Consider the following 19,687-nt stretch of genomic DNA (forward strand, 5'->3'; position numbering starts at 1 on the left):
CAAACCCCTAAACTGCTTTTGCAACTAGTCTCCACAGTCATCCAACTACGTGGACAGAGTTGGTTCAGCACAATGATAAGCCATCTGGACAGCCCAACAAGAGGCTTCCTTCACATCCTCTGGAAGGACAGGAGATAGGTGGCTGAGGACTACTCATTTGGAGTAGACGTAGCTGCTTGGTCCTGCTGGGATTCAGCTCCATCATTTGTAGCAACTCTCTAAGGATATCTGGGCGCTTCATGGGATTTAAAAGTTAATTCTTGTGAACAAAAAGTTTAGAACGGTGAATCAAAAGTACCATCAGCCACGCTCTGAAATCTACTGGAATTGGTGGGAGAATGAATCTTTTACTTTGTCTGTAGCTACCTCTGTCAGACTTGAGACATGGGTATTCTTAGACTGCTGCCATTGACCAGGGTACACAGATTAATCAATGCTCGCAACGACTAACTTGAGCTGACAGACGTCTCTTCCCTTGTGTGCTTTGTGAACGACAACAACAAGAACTCCCCCATCTCATCTCATCTCATCTCATCCCATCCGCAGCCTTGACCAAAGGTTTCTGTTCTTTCCTCCAAGGTCTTTCTGTATTTGTCCTGCAGAAACAAACTCCCAGATGAATTCTGAGGGACCTGATCCTATGTGAAAATGTCAATTCAAAACTGCTCTCTCACTTACCATTCTTGGCAAGTGCCCAGATATGAACCACATCTCTGGAGGAGGAATTTGGCCCACAGACTGTTTTTAATTAAATGCTTGTCTACTGATATTAAACTGAACTTCAGTGGCGTAAGAATGCTGCAAAAATGATTCATCCTAAATGAAATTATTTCCTATGTAATTTTAAAACTTGATTTCTTCAAATTGGAAGAATTCTACATGTGTTACAACAACAAATACTTAAACATTTAAAATTGAAAAAATGCTAGATGAAAGAAAATAGTCCAAGAGAAATCCTCATATTTCATTTCTGAGAATAATATTCAAAAGGGAAAAGAAAAAGCTGTTGAGATACTTTATTAGCAACTAAGCTAACTCCAGCTACCAGCAGGTCTGTTCTTGTAAAATCATAAATCCATTATCTTTGTAGGCATATGAGAGAAGAAATCGGGCCTGAAAACAGTATTTGAGAGGATGCAAAATAGTACATACCACTTATAAAACTCTATATTCACTTAAATCCAAACAATATGAAATCCATTCCCTTAAGTAGCAGAAACGACTGCAAATCCTTTTGTTGAAAATCCATCACTTGAACTCTAATTTTACTGGCTAACAAAGCAATTAATTCATTTGTCCAGATTGCTGTTACTCTACCGTATAATATAACTACTGGTATTTTTGCTGCACAGGCAGCAAAAAAATCAAAATGAAACTCATGCACCCACTCCCCATGCTCACACTATCTGCTAATGCAGGCTTCAACTAGCTATATTTCATCTTAAATATTGAGAAGTTCAAGGCAATTATTTTACAGCTATTCTAAATCCAAAACACAAACCACCTCCTTTTAGAATAATATACAAGCAAGCTTTTCCCTAATTATCAATCTTGCTGTTTCTAGGTTCATGCTTTCAACTACAGGAACAAACAAGAGCATTCCTTGTCACCAAAATATCACTGTCTAAAGAGATGATTTAAATCATTCCTGTTCAAAAATAAGGTATCTAATCTTTAAGAAAGCCAACACACTAAAGAGCATGAGCAGGTTAAAACTTATGTTTACATGAAGATATATTTTACTGCAAAAAAGTAAAGTATATAACAAGACATGTCTAACTACTGTATGTATCTTTTTAAATATCCTTCACACAGATTAAACTCTTGTTAAAATGTGCATAGACCAAGGCATTAGAAAATTTAAAAACACTTCTTACTTTATTATTTTTGTAAAAACAATCTTGAAATTTTTATACTGTCTAGATTTACAAAGTTCTGTGACCTGTTCATCAGTATTTATGTGGGCGGATTCATCATTGCTGCATGCATGTACTGCATGATGCGGATCACTGCAAGTGACCTCCGGTTCAGACAATGCAGTTCATCACTTAAAAGTCTCAAATTTAGTTCCCTTCCCCCACAAGAAAAATATATAAAAGTTAAAATTAAGGCCAGTGTTAAAGAGCACATCTTGTCTCCCAGTTCTAACTGCAGGAGGCTTTCCATACAGGAGACCTTTCATCTGGATTTTCTCAATTGGAGAAACTACAATCAGATTTGATCGGTACACAGCCTTAATTCTCAATACTCGTAGCCTGTGAAAGGAAGTTTACAAAGAATTAATCTCTCTGTCCTTCTGCACACGTGCCAAAATCTCGCTACTCTATGTACAGTGCAGAAGACAATCAGCCTGGACCACAGCTAGTCCCAATCATTCTCTGTGTCAAGGGATGAAAAATTCATGAGGTGACACTATTAAAACAATAGCCAGCAACAGACTAATTGGATACAGATAAAGACTTTTCATGATCAAAGTCAAAAATAAAATCAAACAGCCACCATCTCCAACCCGCCCCCCACCAAAAATCACCCACAACAGAACTTTGATGTCTCTATGAATAATTCCACTGAAAGAATAAGAGGAAAAAAAAAATCTCTTGCAATTAATTTTTATACCACACTGATAGAGGATAGAAAGGATTGCCTTGCAAGTAATACTCATACCACTCTTCATTAGAGCTCTTTCAATGTAAGTTTTTTTTTTACTTAAATTGTATCTTTCATCTTGTTCTTTCTTGCCCAAGGAAAAGTTTGGAGTTTCAAAACCTCCATCATCAAATCAGCCTGATGAACCCACTGAAGAAAAAGCCACTACTGTCACTTTTCCTGTATACATGCCTAATTTGTATCCTCAGTTAAGATTATAAAATGGGTTATGAAGATGAGTAGACCAAACACATTCTTGCTATGAAAAGATTTTCCAGCATATTTCAAGATTTCAGCAAGTCTTGCTCTTGAATATCAAGCTGCCTGCATTTGGCCGTAAGTTTAATTTTTTTTTTTTCCCCTAACTCTGTTGAGGCACTCTTAAGTTGCTCTCCTTACATGGGAGAGAAAAAAATAATTGTAATAGACATACAAAAGAGCACAAAGTACCTACTTAATTTCATTTTCGTTTTTGTCAAAATAACTAGTCAAGTGTCAAAGAAGCTACAATATACACCTGAAATAGACTTCATACAAAGAACAGGTGAGCGTATAAAGTCTTACAAAGGTACCTAAATCAGTCATAATTTTCCTCTCCTCTTGCCTTTCAGAGGAGATGTGTTACTGTTAAGCTTCACTGAGACTTATCCTCATTATTGTATTTCTAGCATCCCTTCCCTCTGGCTGGTCAGTCCAACGACAACATTTGAAATAGTCCATGCACTGAAATGATCACCAGCCACTCTTCACAAGCCCCAGGAGATGCAATCACTCTAATGAGCAATCACAGTATCCACTGGTCTCATACGCCCTGGTCCCTAGCAACTGAAGACCTGCACACCATCTTCATCACTGAGGCCAACAGACACATCCTCCTCTACCTCCTCATCAAGCTGAAGGCTTCCAAAGGAGTACTTATTTCTAGGCATGGGAGAGGAACTCAGTACAATGGGATTTCCAAACACCAGAGGGTGAGTGAAGGGGTTAATGATTTCCGAGTCGGAATCGCTAGATTCTGTCCCACTGCTGGTGGAGCCCTCCATCATCTGGATTGCAGCCATGTGATCCATCACACCACTGGCATGCAGCGACTGCATGACAGGGCTCTGCTTTGACTGTGCCCCAGCTGGCATACCATTGGCCATCATTTTGCCTTCTGGAGAAGACATCTTAGCCACGCTGTCTCCTTTACAGTATCTCTCTGACCTATACTCCTGGCCAGGGGTTGAGGATATCTGGCTCAGGATAAATGGATCTGTAACTGATTTATTGCAGAGATTTGGGATTTTCTCTGCATGAGGCCGTTGAGAACCTGGAGAATATCTGCCATACCCATGGCAGCTACTGGCATGGCTGTCCTCCTCCCCAGTCCTCACTCTACAGTCATGCCCATTTTCTGAGACATAACCCTGAGAGCCAGTTCTACTCAGACTCATGTTAGGGCTTGACCCTTTGCTACTGGGAGGCAGTGGAGTGGCCAGTGGACTACGACTCCCTGACCCTCTAAACATTTCATCAACCAGTGAGCTGTGCCTTGGCATCCTGGGGCTTCCCCCAGTATAGAAGGAGAGATTAGCTGGGTTATCATCAAGGTACTCTTCAGAGAGATACTGGGAAGACTTTATAGAGGCCGAGGAATCCCTGTATCTAGTTCTATTGCGATTTTCATCTCTATAGTGAATATAGGCACCACTGGTCAAATCACCCTCATAATTGTCATTTGTTTGGGAATATGACCGGGTTATTTGTCCTCTGAGGAGATCATACTCGCTATCTACATCACTGCAGTCAATGAAAGGAATGGAGGTGCTGCTGCCATGAGCAGCCCTGGAAGCTGGACCTGTGCTTGGTTGCTGTGACTGAGGTCTGTTCTGCTGCATCCTGTCCTTAGCAGCCTCCTCTTCTTCCTCCACTGTTGACACCACTGCTCCATCCACCTTTCTGCCTTCCTTTGGGCTCTTCTTCACAGAAGGACTCTTGTGCTGTCCAGTGTCTTCTGTTGAAGCCTTCAATTCCTTCTCTTGCCGGCAGCTCTGCACTGCTGCAGCATCATTGTCGTCTCCATAGGCAAAGCTAGAGCTCTGGAAAGATAAAGGAGGGAAGGCAAGGGGGAGACAAAGCGGGAGGGAGGGGTGGGAGGAGAGAGGTTTGGGAGGGAAGGGAGCCAGAGGGAAAAGGCTATGTGTAATTATGCACCAGAATTTTGCACTGCATCTTGTAGTAACACAGGAGTCTGTTGAAAGCAGAAGAGGCAACCCAAGCTTCAGAATGAATTAGAAGAAGAAAAAGAGGTCTCTGATCTTAAGAGCAGAAAAATACATTAGCTAAGCAAGGAAAGAGAAGGCAGACAGAATGTGGTGATATGTAAAAAGGGGTATTTGAGGTTTTTCAATGCCCTGAGGCATCCACCAACACTAAGAAGTTAACCTGTTCGAACTACTCTGAGAAGCTGGAGGGACGAAAAAGATAAATGCCTAAGATAAATTTTGCACAGCCTACTTACATACACTAAAAAAGCCATGTGTGAGCTTTTGAACACATTAAATCCCTGGAGCATACCTGCCACTAATTCCTGGGCTGGCTTTTCTGCATAGAGAAATATGTCACATCTGCCCAGTAGTCATGTTTTATCTACCCGAGCTTGTCTTAGCAATATTAAAATGTTAAAAGATATTTGAAATGGGCTGCATTTGTAGTAGAATTCTCTGAGGTTCTTTGACTTGTAGGAATGACAGTGACTGTGAATATCACAAGCAAGCAATGCAAGAAAGGTGAAGATGTGGCTAGTGTACTTTAATACATAAATCTAGAAGCTTGCTCCTGCCATTTAAGCTCTACCTAATGTAAGGTTATGTGATTAAAGGTTTACCTCCACAAACACGGATGAGCACAAAGAAACACTGGCAGGTGGAGGAACTCCAATAACTTAGTCAAGGAAATGAAGCTCTCTGACCTGGCTCCCCTGAGGGCTGTCCCAGTAGAGCCACCAGCCCAAGGTCTGGGTGTGTCAGGGATGCCAGCAACTGGAGAGACCAGGGCACGTGCATATTGGTTGGGTGGGTAGGTCAATAATGCAATTGCTAGCAAACGTTAAACTGGACTAGTTGTCAAGTAGGGTAAGAGAGTTGGGAACCTAGTACTGGAGCAGCCACAAGTCAGGCCAGACACTGGAAAGACCATGAGGCCTGGGGGTCAATTACTGGTAATGTTGTAAGTCTGGACCAGCTTTTGGAGAGACACCTTCGCATGTGCATGTGTCTGTGCGTGAGGTAACCAGGAACCAAGGGATCCAGCTGTCAGTCACTGGGTAGACTGGGTGTTTAAGATGAATTACTGGAGGAGTCCATAGTGTGTGCGTGTAGATCTGAGTACTGGCAATCTGAGTAGGGCTGTGAGCCTTGGGGGCTTGTATGTCCAGATGCCAGCCACTGGGAGACCTGGGGACTCAGACGCCCACTACTGGATAGGCTGTCTAAGACCAGTTGCAGGAGGGATCCATATTGTATATATGTATACATATTTTCCACTAATGAACTTTCATCCTGATCAGCCGAAGAGTGGAACAGGGAGAGGCCACTGGCACTGTTCGTGCTTGTGGGAGTGCTCTTTTCTGTTTATGTTTACCTGTGTAGCTGGCTGTGTGTATATACGTATATATATTGCATATGTGTATTTATGTGGGTGCCTATAGTGAACACATGCTCAGCCTTACTAGCTGGACCTAGGAACATGCAGCTGCTGCAACCTTGCCACTATTGGGCTATTGGATTTGCAAACAGGGGAGCTGAAGATGAATACATTAGCTATCTACCAGAGATAATGGCTTAAAAGTCCAGAGATGTAATTTTTCTGAGGAAATAATTCTTCTCCTCCTTGGTTAATACAGTCAAATGCCTTGTCATGGGCAACCAAGACTCCCCAGTGAAGAAAAAGAATTAAACTTTTCCCAGATGCAATAACCAGCTATAATCTAGGACCCCAGCAGTAACACTGTGGATTGTAGTTTTTCAGATGGTCATTAGTACAGCTCAGACGAGCTCACTATTTATTTAATGCCTGGTATATCTGGAAGGAACTCTGTTCCGCAGTGGAAATGAAGCTGTTCCACTTGCAGAACCTAAAACTTATGGCACCCAGGGCTCCCAGTTAAATGGAAAGTGAGCAGAAAACAATGATCCTAGAGTTTCAAAACAGCAATCAGTGAGAAATGTTCAAAAGGCATGATCCAGGGTTTCATCAACATCACTGACTTGTTTTGGCACCTCTGTATGCTGTTCTGAAGGCTGTGTGGTCAGATTCCTGATGGAATGAATCTTGCTGTGTTTCCTGGAGATAAAAGGAATATCACAGTAAGAAGCTGTTTCAGCTTTTTCTACTAAAAGGAATCAAGAGACATGCCTCCTTTAAAACAAAACCTTTGAATAGCAGCTTTCATGAGTTTGCCCCAAAACAGATGAACATTCCTTCTTCCTGTAAAATTTAAATGTGCTATGTGTTGCAAACACACCATTGTAAGAAAAGGGAGAGGCACTGAAGCAAAAATGGTCTATCACCAGAACATGAGTCATAAGCAATAAACTGTTATCATGGGCTCTGTGACATTTTGGGCATTACTTTCAGTTCACCACAAGCAAGACGAGTTCAGACAGAACTGGCTCTAGCAAGCTGGAAGCCTTCACTGGCGACCTCTCCCTTGAGGTTGGCTATACCTATTCCTGTTCTTTTCAGTTTTATTGTGAGGTGAATATGCCTGTTCACATACATTAACCACATCCCACCAAAAAGGGTGCAAATCAATATGGGAGGAAGTTACCTGTGATGGTAAGACACTGCTGAAAAGAAGATTGAAGACTATTGATTTTGAGTAAACTATAGGTTATGTCAACTTCTGCCAAAACATTCAGGACTAAGAGGATATTATACAAATGATAAACTGTCAAACTAGCAAAGAAGGAATTTTTCACTTGGACTAATGCCAAGATTTTAGAACATAACTAACTGGAAATCATGAATTTTCTTTGCTTAAAAGTATTGGGATAGTTAATTTGTTTCCTCTCACCTTTCAAATTGCACTTTTTTGTGCCCTCCTTCTTTCACATAGTCAAGAACTTGCTTCTGAGTCCGACCGCTGGAAGAAAACCACAGTTAAAATATTAATCTGAGATACTGAATTTGCCACATTTAATATAATGTATCTCCTGGTCATCATAAACATGTATGTGGCCTGCATATGAAGTCACAGCAACCAGAAAAGTATTTGTCACCATTGGTAAAAACTCACGTAAGATCATAAGTGGACCTGGTCAGGTACACACGGATTTTGATCATTTTGCCCGTTACTTATGTCTTAGCTATGGAGCTACTTTTTAATGTCTTTTCGGAACTGCTTAAATTCAGTTGTGTGGCCTTTATAGGGTACTACATTACCAGAAGTCATCACCATAGAAAGTTGAGCAAGGGTTAAGTTTTCCTCTCATGAGCAAAGAACATTCCTGAACCCTTTTGAGAGTCAAATACCAGCCTTACCTGGTATCAGTAAACCCTAGAGCCACGATGAAAACCACTGAAATTATTCCTTGACTCAGTTGCCAATATGATACACATCAACTAAACATACACACATTTTCTGCAGAGATTTAGGCTGGAAACCTTCATTTTGCTATAGCCCATGAAAAAGTAGTGAGAAGGCCCAGCACTTCCCAGTGTGCAAAGATATAAACTCCAAAGGAAACCAAGAGCAGTAAAGGAAATCCACACCTCAAGAATGTTCAATACAGATCCAAATTCTTCCCGTTTATTACAGGCTTTAAACTAACTGAATTACCACAAGGCGTGGAAAAAGTTACTGAATGGACATAGCACAGATCACAGAGAGTGGAGGATGTAGCTAAAACCTGCTCTCCAAACCAGGAGGTAAGTTAAATGCACCTACAGTCTTCTATTTACTCACGCAGAAACTTAACAATTATAGCTTGTTTACCCTAACATAGGTCCTTCCATCTTAATTAACTTACTTTGCAGATAGGAGACAAAGTGGGAAGAGAGAATGGCCATATCTACTATGCTCTTGTGCAAGGAAACTAGAGTGTATGGTTTATTTCAGCAGAGGGTTTTTGGCTGTTCAGCTTATATCAGCTTCGCAAACAAAATAAACTGTATGAATAAAAGGATTTCCCTCCTGGCATACACAGTGTGACATCTACAACAAGGCTTCTGCCAGTGAAAGAAAACAAAAAAAAATAACCCAACTATTAAAAACCTTTTTACAGCTCTATAAATATTACAGGTAGACTTGGTCTTAGGTCATAGGTGGTCATCTCACAAACTCTTTGCAAGCATAAAGGTCTCAGCATGAAGACAAGCCATTGGTTTTAGCTGCTTAGAGATGGGCTTACCACAGGGACATGCAATGAAAATATAAATGTCCATTCTGATACATAGGAAAGATCTCATCCTAGAAGCACAGGATACAGAGAGTGCAAAAAAAAATTGCTAGCTAGTGTTGCTTAGATCACAGCTGAATTTTCTTATGTGAAACCTGGTGGAACCTAGGTCCTTTATATCTTACTTCCTGAAAGCTACTTTGCAACAGCTTCTACAAAATGAATGCAGGCTTTTTCAGTGTTCTTTGCACTGTTCTGGCTGAGAAGATGCAATGAAAAATATAAAGGAGTAAACTACAAGGTAAAAAAGGGGAGCTGAAAACAACAGGTTTAATCCTAGATCATAATGAATGTGATTTTGAAATGGAGAGGCAACAAAGGTAGAAAGAAGAATGCAGACATTACCTGAACCTAAATGATGAACCTCTAGAAAAAAGAACAGGTTTAGGCTTTGGTTTAGGTTCCTCAAAAAGCCTGAAAAAGGCATGATGTTCCACACAGATCTTCCAGAAAGACTTGCAAAAATCTCGACTGGCCATAAGGAATTCCAAGGTGTCCTGGAACGAACTCTGAAAATTGAGATGGCATTTGCAATGTAAGCAAGCAAGCAAGCAATACACACCACAGAGATGCACTGGCAAAGCAGGCATTATGCTACAAAAAAAAGTGCTTTCCCCACTCATCAGCTTTCAGGTTTAACAGGTTCCACTTTGAGACATCACTGATCTGCCTGGCAATATCAGAGCTATTACTCAAACTTCCTTTCATTGACAAATATGACAAGAGACAAAGCAGTGGTCTTAACATTAACACATGAAGAGGTGGCTTACACACTCTAACTTGTTGAGTTGAGAACCATTGATATACTACCAGAGTCACAGCCAGAAGACTCTGTGACGTTCAGTTTACATGTCCAGGTTGATGAATGCAGTAACACACCAAGTGTGAATATATGCAATTAATCAAAAAACAGTCTTCTTGAGGTGATAAAAAAACAGACGTTTGATCTGTGATTAGAAATTCACTAAATAACCTTCTGTTGACTTCATGAATTCCTGCAAAGGACTTACATTCACATCAGGCCGTAGTTTGATAAGAAATCGTTTCCTCTTGAAGCTCAGCTTTCGAACCTTAGCCCAGTTGAAGGCATTGATCTTGGTGTGACCCTACAGAGAACAAAGCCAGCAGAGTTTACGCATTCCAGATCTAAATGGAGAAATCTAAACCACTACAGAAAGCTTGTCATAAACTAAACCATCTATTCACTACACCTGAAATTATGATATTTCTTATCATTCATCCTCTGATAATGCGAACCATAATAAGCACCTGGTGCTGTGATTGAAGGCAGGTACTTATGGTTAAACTCTTGCATATTTATAGGACTGGGTATACCGAGCTGATGCGAAAGTACCCAAGCTAGTATCACTGCAGAAAACAGGGTGGCCAAAACAGCTTTTGCCCAGATGATGTTACCTTGTTCCACTACGCAGACTCTGATTTTCAGTGGATTAAGTCACCTCCCAGAGGTGCCTCTGCCTCCTTCTCTTTCTACTAGCTACAGAGAACGCAAGGAATCCAGACACCTAACACAGTCACCTCACTTAGGTGGGGTAGATTTCTTTCCTCTTCGTCTGTCTACAGGGCAAAATAAACATCCCTTTAAATATCACTTAACTGGGGGGGAAAAAAACAGTGACTGAAAGTTTTGTATGGGAAGTGCAAAATACTGGGAGTATTTTGACCTTTCATGGAAAGTAACAGAAGTAAAAGGAACCTTGAATAAATCACGTCTCTGAAGAGACAAAATGCTTTTCCCCCAAAAAAGCAACTAAAAACCAGAAGCAAACAGGAAGCCTGAGAGAAATTATCTTCAAAATACTACAGTTCCCAGCCACTGCATCATTAGCCCCTACTCCCCAGAAGTCTTGTTCTTAATCTGTTAGAATGTATCAGAGGTATTACTTTAAAATATTCGTTACAGCAGTTTGTTCATTAAAGATTTCAATACAAACCTGTGCCTACAGCACAGTAAAGAAATTTCAGAGAGCTACTACAGGACTGCTAAATGCAGAAACCCACGTTGACTTGGGCGTCATCACCAGACAGATGTAGGAGTAATGACAGTGTGATGATCTCTGCTAAGTCAACCTGCTGTCTGCGAATCACATAATTCATGTCCCTTAGTACACTCAGCAGCACTGACACTCATTTCTAAATAAATGGCAGGCTTTAAAATAAGTCTGAGTATTGCTTATGCCATTGTGAGTGAACCTTTCTTTTCCTTGAGGTCATTCTAATGAGGTCTTCGTATTTCAATTGCTCTCAGTTATATCCAAAATAAAAAGATGAGCTGAAGGCTCTTGCTCTATGAAGTGCGTGAAGGAAGCCCCAAGTCTAATGCCAGATGTCAATTGCTGGGCAGACTCCAACAGCTCAGAGCCTGACTTCCTTTTCAGCATCCAGTCTCAGAGCTTAATCCAGCAAAATTTCCAAGCTTTTCTGAAAGTTCAAAAAAATCCTGTTTTGAAAGTCCCAGACACATTAGGACAGGAAGAGATGACCGAGTTTGAGCTTTACAAATCAGGCCTTGGGCCTTCAACCAGCAGCTACATCTTCACGGAAGGATCTCAGCTGTCTGCCGGGACTTGGTGAGGTCCATACTGTTTTGTGTGGACACGTACTTTCAGCTGTAAGACAGTCTTAATTTATAAGGCTTTGCAATCCATTAATTCAGTTGATGAAAATATTGTGGGGGAGCAGGGGAAGGGCCTGAACATATAATTCTTTGACTTATATGCATTTCTAACAACAACCTGTTCTCACACTTCAACCTATGCTTCAGTTTTGGGGGTTTACTAGCAATTCGTTTAGCTGATCAGGATTTTTAAATTTTTTTAAATTGAGATGTCAGAGCATTTGGGTCAGACATATTTCTGGGTTGGTTTGTTGCTGGTTTTCTTTATAAAAGGACTCAAAGTACTTTATAAGGTTGGAAACGCTAGTATTTTAGCTATGGTCAAACAGTTAAATTGTTTTTTTTTTTGACAACTGTAAAAATAGACATTTTGAAGAACAGTTTACTTACTGTTTTTAACACAAAGTGAGGTAAGTAGCATTTTGGATGCCTGTAGACATAAGTTAATCTGAAGCGAAAGTAGTTTACACCAGCTGACTGCCTATACCTTCACAACTGTAAAAGCCTGATTTGTTATTTACCTAAGGGGAACTGCAGAAGAAGAATTTGATTAATTTACTAATGATGCTTCATGAACATTTACCAGGCTGACTGAAGTAGGAGAGCAGAGTTAAAAAAATCTAAGGAAAATACTTTGGATCTTCTAGGGAAAGAAGTAAGACTGATGGATTCAGCAAAGGTAGAATGGCCAATGCTGGTCAAGAAAATTGTAAGAACTCTGACTAACACTACGGAGAGCTTACATTCACTGCCTGCGTCTTTCTCCATGTACTGCAGTTGCCTGTTGTTTTATTCGTCCCTGCTTCACACCTATTTAGTATGCACCATGCCTGCAAAACCTACCTGCTCCTATATGTAAGGAGCTTTCAGCATGACCAACTTGCAAATTGTGAGCTGTGGATCAGTTTGCATCTTGAACAGCACATTGTGGCTGCAGATGGAGTTCTACCTTGTGCATGCAAATAAGGTAAGAGTACCTGGAAGTGAAGGACCTAATACAGCTATAAAAGGTTTAAGGTCATTGGTAGAAAAAATTTGTAAGTTCCTGAATTTTCCCAACCAAATTCTTTTAGACATGGCTGAGGTCCTAAATTCTTATCGCTGTAAGAAATCTCTCTGCTTTACAAAGTACAAAGTCATGTGCTGAGCAGCTCTAACCTGAAACACCAGAATGCCTGTGTTGGCAACAGCCAGGTTGATTTTTGTCCCTTCCCTGTCCTTGGCTGGATGCAAGCGTATTCCATACATCTCCAGCCGACGGGCAATCTCCAAAAGCTGGAAGTCAGACTCTGCTGGTGTCTGTCCCCTTGAGACAGAAAACAGAGAAGACACAAAAATTATTCACAACTTTTAATAGAGATCAACAGGTCCTTCAGGGAACAAAGAGACATTTGATCAGAGACTGAATCCTGACAGAGGTATAATATCCATAAGGTTTATCTACATCTCCGGGCTTGTATCAGCTAGAACGATAACTTTATATTATATTACATATTATATTTATATTAAACCAATACCAAAGAATCCACGGATTTTACTGTCTATTACGATTGGAAGACTGAAATTTCTAAGGCACCAGAAATAGCTAGACTTTGAACAATTAATTTTAACAGAATTCACTGCCTTGCTTTGTATTTTCCATTAGAAAAACATACTATACACCTAAAAATCATAAATAGGAGTGTATAAGGATGTTGTTCCGTTGAAAAAGTGAATGCAATACCAAAACGAAGCAAAACAGAAGACATGAAATCCTTAACATAAATGTTGTGAGCCCACAAGCAAGCACTAAATTAATCATGAATAAACTATGCAAAAGTTTTTATTATTACTGCTGTAGAACTTCCTATCACTCATATCTAATTCCATGTAGCTCAAAAAGAAACTGTTCAAGTCTTGAAGTGTTATCAGCAAAAAAATATCTTTCTGTGCCTTATTTGTAACTCTTTTCATAGAATCACAGAACGGTTAGGGTTGGAAGGGATCTCAAAGATCATCTAGTTCCAATCCCCCTGCCATGGGCAGGGACACCCTCCACTACACCAGGTTGCCCAAAGCTTCATCCAACCTGGCCTTGAACACTTCCAGGGATGGGGCATCCACAACTTCTCTGCGCAACCTGTTCCAGTGCCTCACCACCCTGAAGGAAGAATTTCTTCCTTATAGCTAATGCAAATCTGCCCTCTTTCAGTTTAAATCCATTGCCCATTGTCCTATCACCCCATACTCTTGTAAAAAGTCCCTCTCCAGCTTTCCTGTAAGCCCCCTTTAAGTACTGGAAGGCTGCTATAAGATCACCCCGGAGCCTTCTCTTCTGCAGGCTGAACAACCTCAACTGTCTCAGCCTGTCTTCATAGCAGAGGTGCTCCAGCTTTCGGATCACCTTCGTGGCCCTCCTCTGGACTCACTCCAACAGCTCTATGTCCTTCTTGTGCTGCGGGCTCCAGAGCTGAACACAATATTCCAGGGGGGGGTCTCACGACAGCAGAGTAGAGGGGCAGAATCACCTCGTTCGACCTGCTGGCCACACTTCTTTGGATACAGCCCAGGATACAGTTGGCTTTCTGGGCTGCAAGCACACATTGCTGGCTCGTGTTGAGCTTCTCATCGACCAGCACCCCCAAGTCCTTCTCCTCCAGGCTACTCTTAATCCATTTTCCACCCAGCCTGTACTTGTGTGTGGGATTGCTTGGACCAATGTGCAGGATCTTTCAGTTGGCCTTGTTGAACTTCATGAGGTTCTCATAGGCCCACTTCTCAAGCCTGCCAAGGTCCCTCTGGATGGCGTCCTTTCCCTCCAGCGTGTCCACAACACCACACAGCTTGGTGTCGTCGGCAAACTTGCTGAGGGTGCACTCGATCCCACTGTCCATGTCACCGACAAAGATGTTAAACAGCACCGGCCCGAGTACTAAACTCTAAGGAATGTCACTTATCACTGGTCTCCATTTGGACATCAAGCTGTTTACCGCAACTCTTTTGACTGTGATCGTCCATCCAATTCCTTATCCACTGAGTGGTCCATCCGTCAAAATCATGCCTCTCCAATTTAGAGACAAGGATGTTGTACGGGATAGTGTCAAATGCTTTGGACAAGTTCAGGTAGATGACATCAGTTTCTCTTCTCTTATCTACCAATACTGTAACCTCATCATAGAAGGCCACCAAATCTGTCAGGTACTATTTGCCCTCAGTGAAGCCATGCTGGCTGTCAGCAATCACCTCCTTATTTTCCTTGTGCCTTACCGTAGTTGCCAGGAGGATCTGCTCCATGATCTTGGTGGACACAGAAGTGAGACTGACTGGCTTGTAGTTCCCCAGGTCTTCCTTTTTTCCCTTTTTAAAAATGGAGGCTATATTCCCCCTTTTCCAGATGGTGGGAACTTCACTGGACTGCCACCATTTCTCAAATATGATGGATAATGGTTTAGCAACTTCATTTGTCAGTTCCCTTAAGAGCCATGGATGCATCTCATCAGGTCCCATGGACTTGTCCACCTTCAGGTTCCTTAGATGGTCTTGAATCTGATTTTCTCCTACAGTGGGCAGTTCTTCATTCTCCCAGTTCCTTCCTTTGCTTTCTGTGACTCGGGTGGTGCAGCTAGAACACTTGCCAGTGAAGACTGAGGAAGAAAAGTCGTTGAGTACTTCAGTCAGGTCTCCTGTTTCCTTCTGGAGAGGGCCCACATTTTCCTTAGTCCTACTTTTATCACCAACATTATCTATAGTCGTTTTTCTTGTTTCCCTTGATGTCCCTGGCCAGATTTAACTCTATCAGGGCTTTAGATTTCCTAACTTGATCTCTGGTTGCTTGGACAATTTCTCTGTATTTCTCCCAGGCTACCTGTCCTTGCTTCCATCCTCTGTAGGCTTCCCTTTTGTGTTTGAGTTTGTCCAGGAGCTCCTTGTTCATCCATGCAGGCCTCCTGGCATTTTTGCCTGACTTCCTCTTTTTTGGGATGAATCACTCTTGAGCTTGGATGAGGTGATCCTTGAATATTAACAGGGTGTCTTTGGTGTCTTCTTCCCTCCAGGGTGTTATTCCATCTTCTTACTACTAGTCTTTCCTTCAGGCCTTAAGATACCAATTTGCATCATCATCTTGATTCCTATTCCCCCAAATCCCTAGTGCTTTTCCTAAAACTGTCATTAAACTCCTCTTCATCCATCTCTAAATACAGCATGCAAAGGTGAAAAAGCAACACTCAATGTCCTTGAAATCAAAAAAACTGCTGTCAGAAGTGCCTGACTGATCAGTCATCATTTGCAATCATACCTGCATGCACAAAATCGGCACTGAAGCATTTTGTATGAAATAGACTGTAAAATAATGGCATGCTTGAATGAATATCAAAATCAATTGCTCTTTAAATATCTTGTTATGATGACAGGAGAAAGGCAGGAGTAACCTTCATGACATTCATAGGCTTGAACATTCTTTGAGAAGTAACCTTTGAGGAACTCAAGAGGTACATTTCTCTCTTGTACTTATGATCTAGCATGTATCTACAGTTAGAACTACAACAAAGGAAAAAAAGGCCAATAACAAGGATAAAAAAAGTCTTACATGTGATTACGGTGAAATTCCATGATTTTGTCTTCTAGTGCTTCTTGCTGAGGTATATACTTGTTCTTCGCTAAGTGTTCACGATCTATGGTTTCATCAAAATCCCCAATCTCAGCTATGGAGAATTTTAAGAAAAGTCTATTAAAACATTGTATTAAATCTGAATTATTCGGGCAATCTGAAAGGTGCAGACAGCTGGTAAGAGGGTAGAGAAGCAAACATAGTTTCTCGCAAGCTGTGTCATAGTTTTACAATTCAGATTCCCACTGCGTTATCTTTCACACACTCCTCCCTTTTCATCTGTGTTAGTATCTGATATGTGAGAAGAAGTGCAAGGATTCCTCCCTCCACCACAACCAAGTAAGTAGCTGTTGGATGTCAACTGAACAAATGAAGTCATCACAGTGCTCCCTTGACTTGTGTGTGGGATAATGGGTGGGATGTGACAGGGAGGACAGCACTAACCCAGCAGAACTCATCCGTTTCCCTCACACGCATGGTGGTGCTCAGGTGTCTTTCCCCAGAGCAGCCAAGTACAAGCTTCCTCCCCCGGCCCATGCCTCACAGCATAATCTTCGGAGGAAAAATCTGGAGAGAGATGGTTTTGTTTGCTTGTTTCAATGCAGGCATGTATTCCACCTCACGAGGTTATGAAACATTTGTCTTCCTGTTAATTTTGCAGCAGTTTGAGACACATTCTGTCTCCCTCCTCCTCAAAGTTGCTCCCATCTGCTGCAGTTATTCAATACCACGTGTGCAACAGTATGTCACACCCACCTTCCACTTCGCAGCCCATTCAGTGAGATTTCCTTTTTTTTTTTTTTTTTTTGGGGGGGGAGGGGGGAGGGGCAGGCAATCTATGTGTGGGTGCCAGATTACTATCTTGTTGCCTGCTATTCTTGGAATGCCTCTGAAAATCTTGCTATTAGCATTTTCACTGAACAGCGTAGCAAACTCTGCCTGCAAATTTGCTGGAGTAATAACAATAACACTACAACAAAGGCTGCTACCTTAATAATGTCAGTGAAATTAAGATGCAGCACTCTCAAATTAAATCCCCAAAAAATGGTGGCATTTAGACATGTTGCTGCACAGTTGACCTCGGACATCACAAACCCAAGCTCAGATCCTTGCCTCATCCTCATCTCAGTTCTGCCCAGGTAAACGATCCCTTAATCCAGTTCTGTCCAAAAGAAGCTGGTTTAGAATAAAGAAGGGTTTCAGATGATGTTTAAAACACCGCGGGTGATTTCCGAAAAAGGTTTGCCTGGGATCAGATGTACCTGCAAATGCGGAGGGGGACTGTAGGCAGGAACATGAGGACCAAAGCACCTACGAATGACAGAGCAGTAAGCTTTCAACCCAAATTGCCTGCAGCCACACGTTGACTTTTTATAATTTGGAGGTCAGAGGTAGAAAAGAGTTGATAACTGAGACTGTCTGATTTCCACGCCCTCCCTCATCCCATCTGCTCTGAATAATTCCTTGAGACAGCAGAAACACTACAGAATCTTTGAGAATTCTCCTTTGTAAAATGTCCCTTTTGTCACCATCTCAGAAACAGCTCCCTCAATCCCTCAAAGAGCATCACAAATCTTTAGGTCCATTTTTAACCCTTGCTCAAATGACAGGCAAGTTTCTCTTCTTCAGTGAAGCCATAAGCCCACCTAGGTTTGCAACGCCTCAAATAACACAGGCATGGATTCTTTAAAATGCAGTTCATTTCCTGTACGTCCTTTTACACGGATGGACCTAAACTACCTTCTGTAGGTCTCTCTTCAGAGCCGAGAGCACAGAAGACTCTTATTTCACTTCTACTTGATTTCTATAATGTTCTCTGCATTTGTCAATGGCAAATCTATGAACAAAATTGTCCTCCTGGCTTTCAAGTTACTTCTGAATTTGTTCTCTCTGACTTCATACTCAACAGCTTTTCCTTCTCTCTTTAGCCCTCCTTTTCCACCTTAAATGCCCTTCTAGTAGCACTCCCTCTAGAATGAGAGGGAGTTATATTTTGAATATCGTCAGCCTCGCGTATAACTCTTCTTCAAAATCTTCTCATGTGTTTTAGCCAGATTGATTTCCACTGATGCTCTCTTTTATCTTGCAAGTGCGTTACACCACGCTGTACTCTGTCCGCATTAGCACTTCTGATATGTCTAATGCTTTGTATTTCAGCTCTTTTCCTTTAATCAGTCCATCTTCTTACTTCACACACTCACTGCATCATTTGTGGTATCAAAGTGTCTTCTCACTTCTAACACTTTCTACAATGCTTTTCAGGTATTTTTTAAACAGAATGTTTCAAATATGAATTTCTTTCTGTAATATACATGCTAATTTAACAGAAACCTATTTTCTGTCATTATTATTTAATATAAACAGTCTATAACACTGACATAAGCTTGTATATATAAGAGTCTCCTGGAATCAGATATCCCCCATGGAAACTGCTCGTAGGCACCGCATTGATAAGACATACAATACCTAACCTCTTGCATTCTCTATCTTTCCACTTTCATATCATTACTCTTATCAGCTGTCTAGTTTTATTTTTGTTGCAGAAAAATATGCAATATATTTTAGCTACTGCATAGTAAGCCAGAGAGAAAATAAATACAAAAGACAGTCATGTGAGTAAGATGCAGCTATAAATCAGATAAGATTTTCACAGAAAAATGTTCACGAGGCACAACATCCCTCCATCCAAAATGGCAGTTCAGATTCTGTAAATACTGTCTCACTTCTGCATGATGAATCTCTCACCTCTCTCCTTCTGACACGACAGAAAAACTCGATTTTCAGTACAGAAGTATCTTACCTTACTCTCCCATAAGGAGATTACTACTTGATTCCAAAAATCCCAGTTCATAATCACTCTGCATTGTTAGCTCACAAGTGAAGGGGACAAAGAAAGATTTCAAATGCATCATGAGCATTTCCAGCAACTGAGGAAAATTATTTAATCCAATTGTATAACACATCTCAGCAGCGTAAAAGCAACAGTGAGGATTTGCCATTTTTGTACACTTTGATATGAATGCTTCTTGCCGGCCTTCCTCGGTGTGTCGGGGGAAGAGCCAGGTGTATAAAGGAGGAATTCTGAAAAAATACTGAATTGAGTAACTCAGTTGAGTTTTACTGTGGGGAGAAGGGAAAAGGACAGCTTGTAAAGATGAAAGGACATCCTGTGTTTTACCCTCTTATGCTGTTGCTTTAGGAAAACAAGCTAGCAGTTGCACTGTGAGCAGTTCAGACACCAGAGCTGTAGATGGTTCAGTGAAGAACTTAATTGAGTTATCAATAGGAGATGAGTAAGACACGAAACAGGATCTAAGTAGAAATCATAAGGGAAATAATTCGTATAAAGTATAAGAGCTCAGGAGAGGATGA

At 41.2% G+C, this 19,687-nt stretch overlaps 1 protein-coding gene across 3 annotated transcripts in view; it reads right to left on the reverse strand.

The window, feature by feature from the left end:
* The window catches only part of FARP1 (FERM, ARH/RhoGEF and pleckstrin domain protein 1), a 183,250-nt gene that overhangs the window by 42,680 nt on the left and 120,883 nt on the right, over window positions 1-19,687 (reverse strand). For 2 of the 3 annotated variants that reach the window (XM_086611160.1, XM_086611142.1), the window contains 7 exons: window positions 16,295-16,409; window positions 12,886-13,033; window positions 10,100-10,195; window positions 9,435-9,598; window positions 7,706-7,774; window positions 6,897-6,972; window positions 4,487-4,727 (listed from right to left, as the gene is read on the reverse strand). In XM_086611160.1, coding sequence (XP_086467286.1) covers window positions 4,487-4,727; window positions 6,897-6,972; window positions 7,706-7,774; window positions 9,435-9,598; window positions 10,100-10,195; window positions 12,886-13,033; window positions 16,295-16,409 — 909 coding nt within the window. Of the gene's footprint in view, window positions 1-4,486; window positions 4,728-6,887; window positions 6,973-7,705; window positions 7,775-9,434; window positions 9,599-10,099; window positions 10,196-12,885; window positions 13,034-16,294; window positions 16,410-19,687 lie in introns of all 3 variants that reach the window. The other variant, XM_086611151.1, reaches the window with a different exon arrangement.

The sequence above is a fragment of the Tauraco erythrolophus genome, chromosome 1, assembly GCF_009769465.1.
Source record: "Tauraco erythrolophus isolate bTauEry1 chromosome 1, bTauEry1.pri, whole genome shotgun sequence".
NCBI classification, from domain to species: Eukaryota; Metazoa; Chordata; class Aves; order Musophagiformes; family Musophagidae; genus Tauraco; species Tauraco erythrolophus.